Source organism: Apiospora hydei (genome assembly GCF_038363865.1).
Source record: "Apiospora hydei strain CBS 114990 chromosome Unknown utg000009l_segment0_segment0, whole genome shotgun sequence".
Lineage (NCBI taxonomy): Eukaryota > Fungi > Ascomycota > Sordariomycetes > Amphisphaeriales > Apiosporaceae > Apiospora > Apiospora hydei.
Window position 1 is genome coordinate 6926525 of NW_027117368.1, and position 16503 is coordinate 6943027.

General features: G+C 55.0%; 3 protein-coding genes across 3 annotated transcripts; 2 read left to right on the forward strand and 1 right to left on the reverse strand.

Annotated features, from left to right (window-relative positions):
- Nucleotides 1–1425: 1425 nt before the first annotated feature.
- On the forward strand, nt 1426–1851 carry PG997_013992 (uncharacterized protein; the record flags this gene model as incomplete). Its single annotated transcript, XM_066818306.1, has 1 exon — nt 1426–1851. The coding sequence occupies one exon, from the start codon at nt 1426–1428 to the stop codon at nt 1849–1851; it is 426 nt and encodes a 141-aa protein (XP_066663998.1).
- A 4277-nt stretch (nt 1852–6128) lies between these two features.
- Nucleotides 6129–6842, forward strand: PG997_013993 (mariner-Tc1 transposon family protein; the record flags this gene model as incomplete). Its single annotated transcript, XM_066818307.1, has 1 exon — nt 6129–6842. One exon carries the CDS (start codon nt 6129–6131, stop codon nt 6840–6842), a length of 714 nt encoding a protein of 237 aa, XP_066663999.1.
- Nucleotides 6843–9428: 2586 nt separating this feature from the next.
- PG997_013994 (P-loop containing nucleoside triphosphate hydrolase protein) lies at nt 9429–14932 on the reverse strand (the record flags this gene model as incomplete). Its single annotated transcript, XM_066818308.1, has 19 exons — nt 9429–9648; nt 9716–10087; nt 10180–10352; nt 10412–10745; nt 10914–11001; nt 11076–11140; nt 11203–11253; nt 11313–11384; nt 11453–11577; nt 11673–12001; nt 12132–12225; nt 12312–12457; nt 12558–13121; nt 13175–13324; nt 13378–13462; nt 13534–13800; nt 13849–14081; nt 14134–14671; nt 14726–14932. 19 exons carry the CDS (start codon nt 14930–14932, stop codon nt 9429–9431), a joined length of 4113 nt encoding a protein of 1370 aa, XP_066664000.1.
- Between the last annotated feature and the right edge of the window lie 1571 nt (nt 14933–16503).

Genomic DNA, 16503 nt, shown 5'->3' on the forward strand with positions numbered 1-16503 from the left:
GGTAACGGCATAGCAGACGTGTCGGAGGACGAGATCGCCATCGGCATGGAAGGTCCAACCGTCTCGTCATGGGAATATGTCTTTCCTCAGAGACATTGACGGGTCTCACCAGAATTTCACGCTTGGATTCGACTTTTACCCCCAGGGGTCAGGTCCTTGCTCTTTCTACATCAACTCCTTTGGGCCAATCCATTTGACCCATTGGCCGGAGAAAGGTCAGACGTTGCAAGAGCCAGGATTTGTCTGGAGTGTCCACAGGCACTAAGGTTCAATCTGAGGAAGGAGTCAGTCGACGAAGGTCATCTCAGCTGCTGTGTACGGGGTCTCACCAGCCGGTTGCTACCATACCACCAACGTGTGAATGAGCCAAGAGAGAATATGGGCAGAGGACCAACCAACTGTTCAAGCGGGAACGATACAACATAAGTTGTGCTACACGTGTTGCCAACTCTGAATTTTGAGCATCGAACAAATGTGGCCACCCGGCAGCACACCCGTGCCTTACTGATTTTCAAAGAGGACTGATATGTTATAGGGCTTTTGCACCGTTGGAGACCACAAGAAACAAGACTTCGATACAAGGGGGAGCCGCTGATAGCATTATACCTCGAAACCGATACACACCAATGCATGTGTTGTACCAACAGGGATAGGGGCTTCACTCGCAGTTGTGTGGGAGGCTTACGCTCTATCGTCTGTATGCATTTCGGACTTCGCCCGGGATCTCGCGAACACGACCAAGAAACCTCACTTTTAATCACACTTCATAAGCGACTGAGCTGTTGCTTGAATGCTGCAAGGGTGGAATACGAGGCCAACCCCTGAGTGTGATGTTGAGCCCCTTCATCACGCAGCAGCTCACGTGCATCGATGTACACTACTTTTCTTCTTTCATTTCAGTCACACACGCCAAGTCTACCGAAAAGTAATGGAGGACCAGCAGCGAGCAAGTTGCTTTTCCTTGGGTGGGCATGGACTAACTACGCTGGAAGCCGCCAGCCCTACACCGGGGTATCGTCGGCATGATCCTCATCACAGATGTGAGGCCTCGATGGAAAGATAGAAAGCGTCGAGGGGAGTTAAGGGGTATGGGACTGGCAACAAGAGTGCAGGCCGAAGATCCGGGTCTCTTGCAACAGAGTCTTCCAAGCTCTGACAAAACACCAACCTCACCTTTGAAGTTCTACGAAGATCAGGGCTCAGGGGCCTCTTTGCTTTGTCGATGATCCAGCCTCATCTACCCGTCCCCTTGCTGATCCGGCGTGCCAGCCGAACTCCGAGTCCCCTATTGTGATCTAGGCATCGAAGAGTCCAGAGGAGTGTGGATCTGGAAGAGGGAAACGGCTGTGCCCGAGAGCCCAACACCAGCCTCCAAGGAAACGTTACATGTCGACTCTCCAAAGACATTCCGATCTCGTGGTGGGAATGGACAATCAGTTCCCAAAACAGAAGCCCACATCCGTTGTTCTCGACCGGTGGCGATGTCTCGATATTGTGGTTACACGTCTGGGTGGCCCCTCGGGGGAATACGAGGTTGTGTGGAGAAAGATGATCGTGGGAGTACCTGTCATCGAGCGGGACTGTACCGGGTACATTGCCTCGTCTCTCGAGTACATCGCCACGTCCCGAAGCAAGATGGGAGGAGACCTGCTGCGGCGAAGAGAGACATCTGGGTCCCCAGGTCGGCGACCAGACCATCCGCCGTCGTGCCAAGGTCGCGAGATGATCACACTGGGGCTCCGGCTGGTGCTGCTCGTGGTGGATGACGACGACGATCAGTGGGCGGCAGATCGAGGCGCCATCGTGGGCCACGACGACCAAACCTCGTCTCGGGATCGACACTCGATATAGCTGAAAGGCCGGATCTCGCCCTCGATCCCCGATTCGCCGAGCCGGCCAGGTGAACTTGTTGGTTCAGGTCCACTCTCCTCCACTCGCCCGGTCTCTCCCACGATTCTGACTGCTGCACGTGGAGGCATTGACCAAAGACTCTTGCAGTTTCTCATCGGGGTTCGTCCTGCAGGAAAGGAAGACAAAACAAAGGAAAGTTGAGACTGCGAGTGGGATGACCCCCCTCCCCCGGTGACGTCGATCAGGGAAAGGATCGTCGTCATATACAGGAAGCTTACTGGCGGGCGCCGTCACCACAGACAGAAGAGAAGAGCCCGAGGCGCGAGACGGGGCGAGGATACCAAGACCTGCATGCGGACGAGGAGGGGTCTAGACTAGACAACTGCCCCCTCCAAGACATGATTTGACGTCGGGGAAGCGGCCCTGGTCCCAAGCCTGCTGTGCGGATTCCTCGCTTGCATTGACGGGCATGGCAGCCTGGCAGGAATGCGTGCTTCGTGCATGGCAAATCATTCGTCCCACTGGCCGGGTGGCTCACCCGGATCAGCAGACCAGGAGCGCAGGCAGCCGCTGCAAGCAGGCTGCTTGCCCAGAGGCCCAGAGGGAATACAAAGCTATATGCGGGACTGGGGTTCCCTCCGCATTGCATGGTGTTTCCCTATGCCATTCGCCCGCCTTCCGAGTGGCGGCTGTACCGTGTTCAGTCTATCTACTCTGCAATCTGTGGTGGTGTAGGGTGTACCCCCGGTCATCAGCATCGGGGCCCAGGGCTGACTCGAAGATCAAGGATCTGGAGATTAGCACAGGTGGCCACGATGATGCCGATATCTGGATCAGATTGGAAAAACAGCCACCGGGCGGGATCGGCCGCCGTTGCCTCTCCTCTCGCCCTCTGATATGTCACTTATATTCGCCATTATCACGCCATTCCCGCCGCGTGGGTGGAAACGCCTGCCAAGTTTTTTGCGCGCGAGGGGAGGAGGAAACCGGAAGGGGTGTCTCGCTCACCTCGTCCTCCCACGCGACTCATGTCAGTGGGATGCCTATGGGGTTCTCATGGCGGTGCCCCGAGACAATGGAGCGAGCGGGAAGGACCAGTATAGGGTATAGTTTGCGACTTTCGCTGGGTCCCGCAGTCTTTCGCTTCCGGGAACAAGCCGAGAAAGAGTGTCCACACGGGAACATCATGGTCCGGGTCTGCAGCAGCAGCAAGTTCCTTACATATTGCACTGCATCGCGCGGCAACTTTCGTACTAATGAAAAGGGAAAAAACCGGAGAAGGGGGGGAAGGGCCCGCCTCTGGGAAAGAAGACCATGTGCCCCATCCGTTTCTTTCCCTCTCCCCCACCCCCTCATAGGGTATGTGAGCGGACTTTTCGATATTAAACGTCTTTGGCTTCGCAGAACAATGAAGCCAAGTGGACACTATAACTCTCTTTTCTATTATTAGGTGTCCCAGTGCACAGGTATAACGATCGACATATACGCAGGCGGCCGCCAGGGATCCTTATTTGCTCGTCTCACCGAGAACTACTAGGCCAGTCTAACGAACGGGTGGTGCTGCGTCCGAGGGAGCCATGTCGACTTCCTCGAATTCCCATTGGGCCGCGCCGCAGAGTGCTTTTGCTTTTTTTCCCATCATAGCGCCACAGGGTGGTAAGAATGCGGAGCACTGCAACGTGGCGGCTTATTGCTTATTGGCATTGTGTTATCATGTGCAGGGCAAAAGAGGCAGAGCGTTGTTGGACTGCTTTCGTCTTACTTGCTTTTGCTTTTTGCGCTGCGCAACCTCCCTGTCGCTCCCCTTCTGGGTACCCCGGCTAATGTAGGCCAAGCAGGCATGACACATAACGTTACGCCCTGTCAGACAGGAGCAAGCATCATCCTCCCCCGCGACGTTTTACACAGACTGTCTTTGTCTCTTACGCGCAGACGGGATGCAAGTCGCGATCCGTTGAAGAACGCGTCAAAAGCAACGAAAGAAGGAAAAAAAGCCTTACGAGGATTGGGCAGCGTGTTGAAAAGAGCGAAGGCACGAGACAGACGTCGGGGGTCTTTCTCTTTTGGGCAAGTACAGCCATTAGGCCTGGCTGAACAGCCCCCGGATGAAATCGATCCAACCCCTGGCAGGATCTAGTAGATCCCCGACCACCGACCCTCCTCCTCCAGTGCCTTTGCCCGTTTAGTAAGTCAGGGTAACTATATACTGTATTTGCTTTTGACCGACCTCATCATGGGATTGTCCCAAGGGTAGTCCTTGCCTGTCACTTGCGTCGCGAGTGCACGCACATCATTCGCATTCACACATTCACACACAGAGACTCAAGCTCAGACAGAGACATACATCCCGCCGTCACATCGCGTGGCCGTCCACAGCGGCTGCACATCAACCCCCCAAAAGAAAAACATCGAATTGTCCAGTCACGTTGGGCCGAGCCACGGTTGACGCAAAAGCCACCTTACTCGATCATGCAATAGCGCTTACGGGTGCCCGTTTAGGGAGGGGGTGAAAGACAGCGAGCGAAGCCAACCAACGGCTGGGATCCTGTTGGCTCGATGCAGGCTGCCGCTGCTGATTCCAATCTCGGCCTGCTAACGGATGTTGTAGTGGTGTCTCAGAGAACCAAAGAAAACAAGCCACTGTCGTACAAGATATCACGCTGTCTGCGTCGTGTATTCCTCTCTCTCTCTCTGTGCTGCGTGTGTTGTGCGCGTGTGCGCGTGTGTGCGTGCAAGTGTTGCATGTGTGCCTGTGTCTCTTCCCCGAGCGGATGCCACCACGGACGATGACCCACTTGTTGCATGGCGCATTTTGACAGTGTCTTAGTTGTGTGACAAGAAGTTCATCCGATTTTTCTTTTTTAGGGGTTCTCTACATCCATACGTGGGTGACAACCGTGCCAGCCAGTTGCTACCCCATTTCTTCTGCTGATGGCTTGGCCTGCACGACACCCCTGTTGTCGAAAACCAGTGAGACCAGACCCCGAAAGGCGACTGAGAGACAGACATGCGACGATTCAAGGGTAATGCTTGCGAAAAGAAAACAGACGAAAACCGGCGAGAGAGTGAGTGAGAGAGTGAGGAGAGAGAGAAGAAAAAAAAACCACAACCAACTTCAGCTCTTGTTTGGGTCCGCCATCTGCAGGTCAATTAAAAAAATGCCCCGCACTGGGAAAAAAGGGCTGAGCTGGATGGATGGATGGATGGATGGATGGGCACAACCCGAAGGGGGAAAAGAGTTCAAGCGTGGGCGAGAGCGATGGAATTACCCGACAGCCGTGTGTCTGTGTCTTTGCTGAGAGGGTTGCCAAACCCCGTCCATCTCCCCCAAAGAGGTCTAAGGTCCTGACGTCATCAGCTGAATCGAGAAAGGGCGGCGATCTCGAAGGAGACAAGTTTCTGGCAAGAGGAGCAGTTGTTGTGAGGCTGAAAGCGTTGTCCTCGAGGGAGGACACGCGCGAGGGTCGCTTTATTGGGCAGCTGAACATGTACGCTACTCTACTAGGCACAGTCAGTCTCGAACACACACACACACACACACACACCCACCGAGACTCACTCACTCAGACAGGCTCCCACTCCCACACACGCGACAGTCGAGAAAATCAAGCATGGGCCATTTTGTGGAGTTCGGGTCAAGCCGCCGGTCCATCGCAGCACTGGCCATGACGCATCCGGCAGGGATCTGCACACATCTCAGAGGCCCCTGGACTGTGATAGTTATGCTGCCAGAGACAGCCGACAAGGGTCGAGGTGTGTCGAGGGTACTGTAGCAAGGCACCAAGGCACCAGATGCACGACCACCAGGGACACTAACCGGTAGCATCACGCCAACGCGATCTGTCGAATGGGGTCGCGACTGATCCTGGGGACCCGCCAATACCGGTCCAAGATATAGATGCCATGCCGTTTTATCGTGTGACAAGGATTTGTTGAAGATAGCATTTAAAGGCAACTCTCCTTCGTGGTAGCAAAGGGGTCCAGACGAGAAATTCAGAGATAAAGTCCAAAACGCTAAGACCGAATCTTCGATGTTGGTGTGTGGGAACCTTGTTGCATGCTTTTTGCCTACCCGTGTTTGCACACACACACATACCTTAGCTATATCTCCAGTTCTGACTACATACGCACAACTGCGCGCGTTCCCGAAACCGAAGCCATTACACACGGGACGATCCTTTTTGTTTTAGAGCTGTGACCTTTATCTGCCACCCACCCATAAACGAAACCAAAGAGAAAGAGAGAAAACAAGAAAGAAAGAAGAAAACACCGATGCCATGTCCCTCCCCAAGCCGAGCCAGGGCAAGCTGAAGAGCCGCAAGGCCATCACGAACACGCAGCGCCGGGCCCTGCGCAAGTGGTTCTTCGACCCCGCGACCAAGGCCGGGCCCAAGACGCACAACGACGCCTCGCTCTGGTGGCAGCAGGCCTACGGGTACTACCTCAACTCGAGCACCGTCAGCGAGATCCTGAGCTACAAGTACGACCCGCTCGACAACGCGGCCTCGAGCGACCCGGCCTACTGCCAGACGGGCACGCGCAAGCGGCAGCGGCCCCCGAAGTGGGAGACGCTCGAGGAGGAGCTCATCAAATGGGTCTTCATGTACGAGAGCATCGCGGGCGAGGGCTCCGTCTCGGGCGCCATGCTGCGCGAGAGGGGCGCCGAGCTGTGGAACACGCTCGAGTGCCACCGCGGCATGCCCATGCCCAAGTGGAGCGAGGGCTGGCAGTGCCGCTTCAAGTCGCGGTACGCCCACCGCAAGCAGAAGATGCTCGAGGAGATGGCCCGGAACTGCGGCATGAGCCCCGGCGACAGCAGCTGCAGCGGCAGCACGAGCAGCAGCGAGGATCACAGCGACGTCAGCAGCAGTAGCGGCGTCAGCAGCAGCGGCATCAGCAGCGGCATCAGCAGCAGCAACAGCAGCATCCACGGAGGCTACATCAACTTGATGAGCAACACACCCTATGGGACCGGCGTATATCATTGGTAGATTTTGTTTGGGGCCGAGCCGAAGCAGTATCTCGAAATAGATACGCGAGGTCCGGAAGGGAAAAGGGCGCATAAATGGTTTGGCAACGTGGCGTTGGTCTGTCTTTCTCAGTGGTGCGTTTACAGCCGGATATCGACCGGATGGCCGGACATCCAAGCAGCCAGTGCCGGGATACTGGCGCTTTTGGCTTTTGAATACCTAGTTAGTGGTTACTTTTACATACAGCAGTGAGCGCAACGACAATCGAGTCCCCATAATCAACCCCCTCTCTCTCTCGTCTTGCTCTTCTTTCTTCCACTCAGCCGGTAATATCGACGCTAGCGAGTTTCTTACCAACCGGTATATGGACTGGATCCTCTTGCGCAGATCGCTTCGAGATGCGTGTGTGTGTGTGCGTATGCGTGTGCGTGCGTGGGAGGGGCGGAGAATAGACCGCGCTGTAATCTCCGATGGGCTGTGATCACTGATCACCGATCAATCATTGTCACCCACGCTGCCCATGCCAATAATTGGGAATTGGGCGAACATAGTGGACCATGCCTGGTTCGATGCCTTTTCTTTTCCTTAGGGAGAGGATACACAGCAGCCAGTTTGGCGTCTCGTGGCTTCGATTGTGGGCTGATTTTCCTCCCACCTTCCAGGCCACTGGGCTGGTGGTGCTTCTGTAATATTTGGTTTACGAGGACATTTCCGACAGGCTGCTGCTGATGGACAAAAAAGGGACAGGGTATTATATTGGCCTCGGATGATTGGCCGGCGGGATGGTCAGGAAAACAGGGGCCTGCGCCCACCGCTAGAGCAGGCCAGGCCACTGGCTGGTCGAGACACCCTCGAACCCTGCAGCTTGGGCTGCTTGGGCCATGGGCCGCTGGCCAAGCTAAACTTGTTCAGAAGAACATCAGCCTTCCGCCGCCTTGGCTGCATGCATTGGATGAGCGCCCAAGGGACATTGGAGGTTGCTTGCTGGACGCCAACACGATGCGTGCATATACAAATTCGATTGCCAGCTGATGGGGATGCAAAGTCAGCTACAGCTATGACGACAATGACGATGATGACTGAGTCTGCAAGCGAAGGCGAAGGCGAAGACGAAAGACCAAAGCCCCTCATCCGGTTGTCGCGTTCTGAAGCTGATAGAATCTTGTTTTGTCTGAAAGCCAAACGTCAGTTGTCAGTTGTCGGTTGTCTGTCTGTAACGTTTGCTCCACGTTACAGCCCTGCTGTCGTCGTTCGTTTTTTTTCTGCCTCGTCTTGTTGCACGCCTGCATGGGATCGGGCATCGACATGGGTCAGCCGACCAAGTCACCACGCACGCGTGTTTCTTGTCCCTGCCCTTCTGCCCTGCTGCCCTGCCATCTGCCTATCTACGTTGTCGTCGAGTCATCGCATCGCATCGCATCATTCCATTTCCTCGCAGAGACCCAGACCCATTGAACCTCGGCGATTGATGCTGTGTGTTGGTTGTTGTGTTTTGTGGTGGTGCAGCTCGGATGCGACGGTGATTTGGCAGCAACGCTGGAGAGGCAGGGGCGTGACTGTCTCTTTCTGTAACCTGCACACGCGCGCGCGGCCAAATCGAGAGCCCCGGTCCATAGAATGGAAATAATTGCCCAAGGGTGCGGCACAGTTGTTCCTCAAGGTAGATTGACGAAGAACGGCAGACAGACGGGCAAAATCATGGAGCAATTGAACGTTTAATTTTGTTCCTTCCCGTTCACTTTGACATTTATTGAAATGACGTTGAAGTAAGGCTGAAGCCAGATGCTTTAGCGTTTTTCCATCTTTAGCAACACCACGCAAACTGGCTGGCGTGCACACACACACAAACCGCGCTGCCGAAACGTTGTTTTTTTGTGTTGCTGACTTATTATTGATCCAGGCACTTAACAGTCAAGAGTCAAGACATCACCCCCGGACTTTGGCTGAAGTCCGCGCTAGCTACAGGGCCATAAATAACTACCGAAGAGGCGGTCATGGATCAACCCAGTCGCGTCATGCATGAATCCGTTGCGCCATGTCTTAAAAGGCCCAACGACCAGAACGATTGGAACGTCAGTCAATATATGGAGAACGGGGATGCGCTTACCTTGCCTAGTACTCTCGCTTGCTCGCAATCTGTCAACCTTCTGTGCGAGACGGCGCTGCGAGCGCGATGGATGCAATGGCCCAAGAACCCAAAATCCAAAAAACCCCAACGTTGTCTGTGTCTGTGTGTGTGCGTGCGTGCGCCGGTACTGCAGGCAAGAAAAAGATCCGGCAATGTAAGGTTACCTAGCCGAGTAGCACTGGAAATTGAAACACGTCACATCAACCAGATAAATCTGGGAGAAGGATTCGGTTCGGATGCAATCTAATGTGGTAGCGACACGACTGTCATGTATTTTTGGGTTGCGACAGGGGGTTGGTTTGCTTGCCCGCCATGGATGCGACGCCATCACCCCGCAGCCCACACGCCACGCAGAAAGTCCAGATTGATCATTGATGGGATTGACGGCTGTCACTCTGATGGATTTTCCCATTGCGACCGTAGCATTCTGTCCTTAAATCCTTAATAAAAGCGTACCTACTTTGCATAAGGCTAGCACTTTAGTGCGACGACGACTCGTACAATGCCCGAAAGACGGACGACGGCTGCCTGAGCAGTTCCCGCGGAACCCCAACCTCGACCACCCGCCCGCTGTCAAGCACAACCACCTTGTCAAAGTCCGTAATCGTGTCTAGTCGGTGCGCAATCGCTATCACTGTAACATCCCGGAACTTGTCGCGAATTACAGACATCATGTGTGCCTCGGACTCGGGGTCAAGACTAGCCAACCGCAATATTAGCACTCATGTAGATGTAGATGTAAATGTAAACAAGTTCGTCAACTAACCTGCTGGATGCTTCATCCATGGCCACAATCTGCGAATGGTCCAGCAAAGCCCGGGCAAGACTGAAGAGCTGCTGCTGCCCCTTGGACAGCGTCGAGTCGGCCAGCTCCGCGTCGAGCCCGCCCTTGGCCTCGATGGCGTCCCAGAGCTGGGCGGCGCGCAATGCCTCGGTGATCTCCTCGTCCGATGCGCGGCCGCGCGGGTCGCAGTTCAAGCGCACGCTGCCGGCGAGGAAGACGGTGTCCTGCGGGATGGCCGTGAGCCGCTCCCGCAGCGTCTCGCGTGACATGCGCGCCACGTCCAGCCCGTCGATGGCGATGGACCCCTTGTAGTTGATCATGTGGAAGAGCGCCAGGAGTGTGGAGCTTTTCCCGCTGTTTTGGGTAATCAGTTCGGTGGTCGCAGGAGGGAGCTAGTAGGGGGCGGAAACGGGAAACTAGTAGGGGACGGGGAATTAGAGCCATACCTTCCGCTGCGCCCACAAATGCCAATCTTGTCCCCGTGCTTGATGGTAAGGCTCAAGTCGGAGATGGCAGGCTTCGTCTCTGCATCATCCTCGTCGTCGTCCTTGTACGTGGCCGTGACTCGGTCAAAGACGATCGCCCCGGTCGTGGGCCAGTTGTCAGGGGGTGTTTGCTGCTGGGGGCCCCCTCGTCCGCGGTGTTCTCGTTGGGCGTCGACTCCTCAAATCTCTTGACGCGGGCCACGGCCCCGATCGAGGTCTCCAGGAGGGTCCAGCTGCTGATGGCGGACTTAAGGGCGGCGCTAAGCGTCATGATGTTGAACAGGGCCACACCGGTGAAGCCCACGCTCGTCGCGCTGCGCAGCGACACGGCGATGGCCACCAGCACGATGGCCACCACGGCCACGATGAGGTCGAGCACGAGGTTCAGCCAGCGCTGGATGCTGTACAACAGGTAGAACGGCTTTTGGGACGCATCCAGACGCTCATCGGCTCTGAGGATCAGCTCTTCTTGCCAGCCGAACGCCCGGATGGTGGCGAGACCACCCAGCGTCTCGAGGAACTGGCCGCTGCAAGGGGTTAGTGGGGGGTACTGACTGTGCTGTCTTGCCTTTTCGGTCCCATGTATGCCTGTCTCACGGATGCACGGATGCACTTACTAGATTGGGCTCTTTGCATCCAGGTCCAGAAACCGAAGCTGGCGGGAGGTCCTGAGGTAGAACCTCTGTAGAACCCACAGCACCCCGAAGAGGATCGGGTAGCCAATCAGGAGCCAGGTCGAGGCCGGGATGATCATCAGAGCTTGGGCGAGACTTGTCAGTCCATCTGCCGGGTCGGGGATTATTAGCCTTGGCGCGACGGGTACAAACTGCCCTCCTTCCTTTTCTCCGACCACTCACTTGTCACAAAGTTGATGAGAGAGAACGGGAGCTCGGCATCGATGAGGTTGATGTCTTGGCTGAACCTGGTAAAGAGGTGTGTCAGTCGCATATGCGGCTCTGGGCTCGTGCAAGATGGTTTGCCCACCTATTGGTGATGGAACCAATATCGGTCACGCTAAAGAATGTGATAGGAGCGCTGAAATGCAAGTTGGTTAGCCGATTGGTCGTCGTAATCTGATGAGAATGCAAACTTACCTCAGTGTGGTTGTCAGTAGTGTATAATGAAGTTTGGCGCCGGATATGACTGCCAAGTTCAGCAATACATGACTTTACTTAGCGTTAGCAAATAAATGAACGTTGCATCTATCTTTTGTTGAGGCGATATATTGACGTACGCGCATGTAAGGACCAAGGCAACGAGTGCCATCATCTCAAGAGCTGTGAATATGCCGAGGTATCTTCCATTGTACTTGTTGGGTTCGGCATCGTTGGCTGCTCCCCCACCAAGATAAGACGATTTCTGCATGGCGTCACCGTCAGCATCGTCAGGTCTTCATGTATACAGAAGTTTGTAAGATGTGGGCAGTACCTACCGGGAAACTTCAGGCAGAAAACCAGGATTGTCTGGAGGGCGAAGAAAACAAAGGTCTTGGGCCAACCAAATGTCCTGAAGTAGTACTTGTAAATCGAACCGTCCCCGAGACGCTGCGTCTCTTCATCGACGGTTCTTTGTAAAGAGTCGGGAATGGCCGCTGCTGGCTCGGGGTCCGTTTCTTTGGGCTTGTCAGGTGTCCCTTGGGCTGTACGTTCGTCCTTGACTGGGCTAATACCGAGCTTGGCCAAGTAGTCATGCTTCTTTGTGACATCTTCGCGCGGCCCGTTTTCCACGACGGAACCGTTTGAGTCAAGTCCGACGATGAAGTCGGCATGGTCCAGAAGGTGAACTAGCGCAGCTGTCAGTCTGGTTTTCGGATCAGGTTTGCAGGAGATGTGTGGGGGCCTTGCCTGCATGTGTCACCAATACGGATGTTGTGCCTCGGGCTTTGAGCAGGCCCTCAGTGCCAAAGACCTTACGCATGATGTGAGACTGCGTATGCATGTCGAGACCACTGAAGACGTCGTCGAAAAGGACTAGATCCCTCTTGGAGTAGACAGCTCGTGCGATTGCCTAGCTCCGTTAGCACGGGCGGATACTTGACTCTCGCCTGGGCCTGGGTCTGGGCCTATGACAAATGATAGAAGAAAGCGACTTACGACTCGTTGTTTCTGGCCCCCGCTGAGACCAAGGCCGTTGCTGCCGACGACGATCTGGTCGCCTTCGGGGAACTGCTGGAAGTCCTCCTCGAGGGCGCACGCGCGAATCACGGTGCCGTACCAAGCTGGGTCGAAATGCGAAAAACCTATCACATTAGCGCGCAGCGTCTCATTCGCCAGCCAAGGCGTCTGGTCGCAGAATGCGACGCTGCCACCTTGCAGGGGGTGGAGTATTATTCTTGGGACGGCCGCCGGCGCAGGCCGCCACTTGGACCACGCCGCGGCGCAGCGGGGTCTCGCCCAGGATGCCCTTGAGCAGGGTGGACTTGCCCGACGCGATTGGCCCGATGACCATGGTCAGGCCGTGGGCGGGCACGCGCAGGTTGAGCGAGCGTAGCACGGGACCTGCATCCTTGGACCACCCGAATGCGGCATCCTGCAGCCGGATGGCTTCCCCTGCTGGCAGCGGCTTCTCGCTGCTGGCATATCCGTCCGCGTTCGAGCCGTCAACCGACGATTTGTGAGACAGTGTCTCATGCGAGGCTGTCGGGTGCGTCTGATCCGAGGAAGAAGCAGAAGCAGAAGACGGCTTTTGCCTCAAGTAGTTCTCGATCCTCTTGAAGCACGCCACGGCGGCCAAGATTTCTGGAACAAAGGCAAAAATGAGATCGAGTGGCTGTGTAATGAGCGCGAGCAGCGAGAGGGTGGTGAAGATGCGGTTTGATCCCAAGATGGTATTGCTACCGCCGTGCGACTGCGCCGCCACCACGCCAAAAGTGAGAACGGGCGCCAACGTCACCGGCAAAAAGGCTAAGCTCATCTTGTTAGAACGCGGTTGCACCCGGGCGCGGATAGTGACTTACAGACGGTGACGACTCCGAGGAGCATCAACCTGAACTTGCGGGCCGACAGAATTTCGGCTAGTCGCAGTTGCTGGACAAGCTCCGTGGAACGTTTCGCCCAGCCCAGCATTTTCACCGACTTGACGGACCCAATCAAGGAGGAAGTGATTGCTTTCATCGAAGGTCAGTTGTGACAGTATCAGGTTTCAGGGGCTCGCACTCACCAACTCGCTTTTCAAGCACTTCCATCCAAGACGCCTGGAAGGCACCAGCAAAAACTGGACAGTCCAACTGCCGCAAACGTGCAGACTGCAAACCAATGGTTAGCAAGGTGCTTAGCTTGAGAAACAAATCTCAACAATCTTACCCAGCGCAAGCACTATAGGGGCGATGAAGATGGCTCCGACTTCAGTGTAGAGGATCCACATGGCGATTCCAACCTGCACGATGGTTGACCAACAATCGTGGATATGGACCATGCCCATGACGATTCTTTCAACATCCGTACTCATCAGACTGAGTGCTGTAGCATCTTCAGCTACAGAAAGACTCATGGAGAGCGTCCTTCGATATATGGTGGCCACAAGCACACCTCGCAGCATCACAGTGAACCGATAGGAGAGGTGCTGGCCCCATGCGGTGGCGACCTGAGACCGGTTAGTGAAGCCTTAGGCTCTGATGTGAAGCTAACTTACTGCTATGCAGATATAGATGAGCCCATATGCTGCAATAAGACCATAGCCGGTATTGTTCTGATATTCGGACCCGTCGTATGCTGTACCCAGATAGTCAAGGATGGTCCGGATGAGATAGGGTTGTGCAAGCTGAGACGCCACCACCATCAAATAGGGGAAGACTGGCGCAAACAGCTGCCACCTCAGCGCCCAAAATACTGCCACCAGCAGAGATCTCTCATCTCCTGAAATCACTGTGAAGGTCAGTCATGAGAAGCCATACGCTGGGCAGATACTGTCACTTACATGTTTCCACAGGTTTGCAGACTTTATTCCATAACGATGGAGATAGGAGGCTCGGGTCGACGTCTTGGAGCGTTGGGACTGACAATGCGGTGGAATAGCCTCTCCACAACATTCTGTTGACCCACGAAAACAGGGTCCGTGTGAAGATCCCACCAGTGATCTCGTTCCCGCACTGCTTAGTTTCCGGGCCCAGCCATCGATCTTTGCGGATTTCCTCGAGAGCAAGGAGCCCGATCTTTAGCCCCATGGTTGCCGTGAAAAGGGCGGATATGGCCGTTGACGTCCCAGCCATCCAAAGAGTCCTGATGCGCACGATGTCGAACAGGATCGATATAAGGAGATAGGTATCCATGAGAAGCGGCGGCCCCAAGGACTTCCCATGTTCCATATACGAAAGGGCCATGAAAGCGAAGCAGTCAACCAGGCTGAGCGCCGCGGCTGGGACCGTCGCCCTGGTCCGTTGGGAAGACGATCCATCACTGACAGCCCATAGAGTGAGTAGGGCAACGGAGAACGCCAATAGCACTCCAATGACCACCTGCAGATTAGTTGGTTAGCAAGCACCTCAGATAGGGCAATGATAGAATCATACCAGTTTGATGGAGCGAAGAATGACGCCTCCAACCCGAGATTTTCTGGTGAATAATGTTGCTATGCGAATTGCCCCAAGTATCAGAAACACGGTCGATGGCAAGATAGACAAGATCGTCTCTTCGAATAGCAAAGTGAAGTCAAAGGTTCGAGCACACTCGTCGACGGCCGGCCCGAAGACATCGTCAATTGCTGGGGGGCAGCTCATTGCGGATGAGTTACTACTATCTGCATTGGAAGCCATGGTAATGGGTCGATCTGGTCATTTGCAACCAATCTGTATGGCATATATCTTGCAGATTCCTTTGCTTTGAGCGCATATGCAAGGGGGTGGCCCGGCGATGAGGGTAGATCGATCGTCAATGCCAGCTGGTGACAGAAGGTCTGCAGTAGGAAAGCAAGGTGGTCTCCCATTGACAGAGCCGCAATATACAACATCTCGGCCGGCCGCCCCAACCTTTGAGGGCCACCTGGTACTACCACATCGGCGATGTTTAGATGACAAGGGGAGGGTGTTCTAAGACCCGCAGGGCTTGGCGGCATGAGGCGGGGCTGGCCGCCGGGCTAGAACCCCGGCGAATGGACTTCAGCTATATCGAGTACTATTGGGATGACCGCCAGAGAAGAGCCGAGCCGCCGTGAAACCTGATAGCTGCATGCTGCAGTCATAGGCGAGATTTGTGCAATCCGCGGTGGAGAAGACGTGCTTCTTCGATTTCGGTCTCATGAGCGACTGCTGGGTGAGATGATGAGGGAATTCCCATATTTTCCTCTGGGATGAATATCCGTGCCCAATCCGAGGCGGGGACTAGTATTCGCGAGGTCCAGGCGTGAAGGCGGAGCCGATGATTGGTTCGCATAGACTTGGCCTTTGTGGTCAGCCCCCGTTAGTACGGACGGCCCACGAGCCTGCATATATGGATCCCCGTTTTTCAATTTCTTTTTATAGCTTCAGGTCTGTCAGTAACGTTGACGGCATGCGGCTAAACATTTGGCATCCACCCCCTTTTACCGGCTATTGACGGTGGCTGCGTCGCCAATGTTCAGCTACGGGGCGAAAAGGCGAAAAGGGTATGGGAGTTATCCCCGATCTGTCCAACCGAACCACCACATCTGCGTTAACCGTTGAGCTGCCATGCCGTTTTTCCTGGTCAAGCCATAGAAACTGGTTTTGAAGTGGCGTTGTCAGCACGTGTAGAACTATATTGGCTGACCGAGCCACTGGCGTCACTGTACATATTTCAGCATGCTGTCATCTGCACTGATCATCCGGGGCGAATTTGTCATGACCGGCCTACACGAACTCCTATCTTGCCGATCCTTTCCTTCGTCACTTCAGCTTCCGGAGCTCAGGGGCCAAGGCGGGCCACTTGATATGCTGTACGGTCTCGCTCTAGTACAGGATACTTCCCTTTCCGAGTCGTATACATCGGCCCTAAGATCCGGAAGAGGAAGGAAAAGCGAGAAGAGGACGGCATAGGACAGCTTTGAACAAGCAATGCGCGCATCGTCAAAAATACAGTCTTGGCAAAGGTGAGCTGAAAGGTGTGCCTGGAAAGGTCTCGACCCTCCCTGGGTCCCATGGGGCTGGGAGCAGGGAAGAGTTTTCTGCGGGTGGATTCCGCTAGAGTATCGAATCTGGGGATGACAGAAGCGTCTCGATCCGAGGCATCTGTAATGGCCCTTGGTCGAACCATGCATCCACACAGTATCGTACCTTCCCACGGCCGAGTCGGATGCCCGGCTTACAGGTCATACCAAAGGAGGGTGGTATTCTTG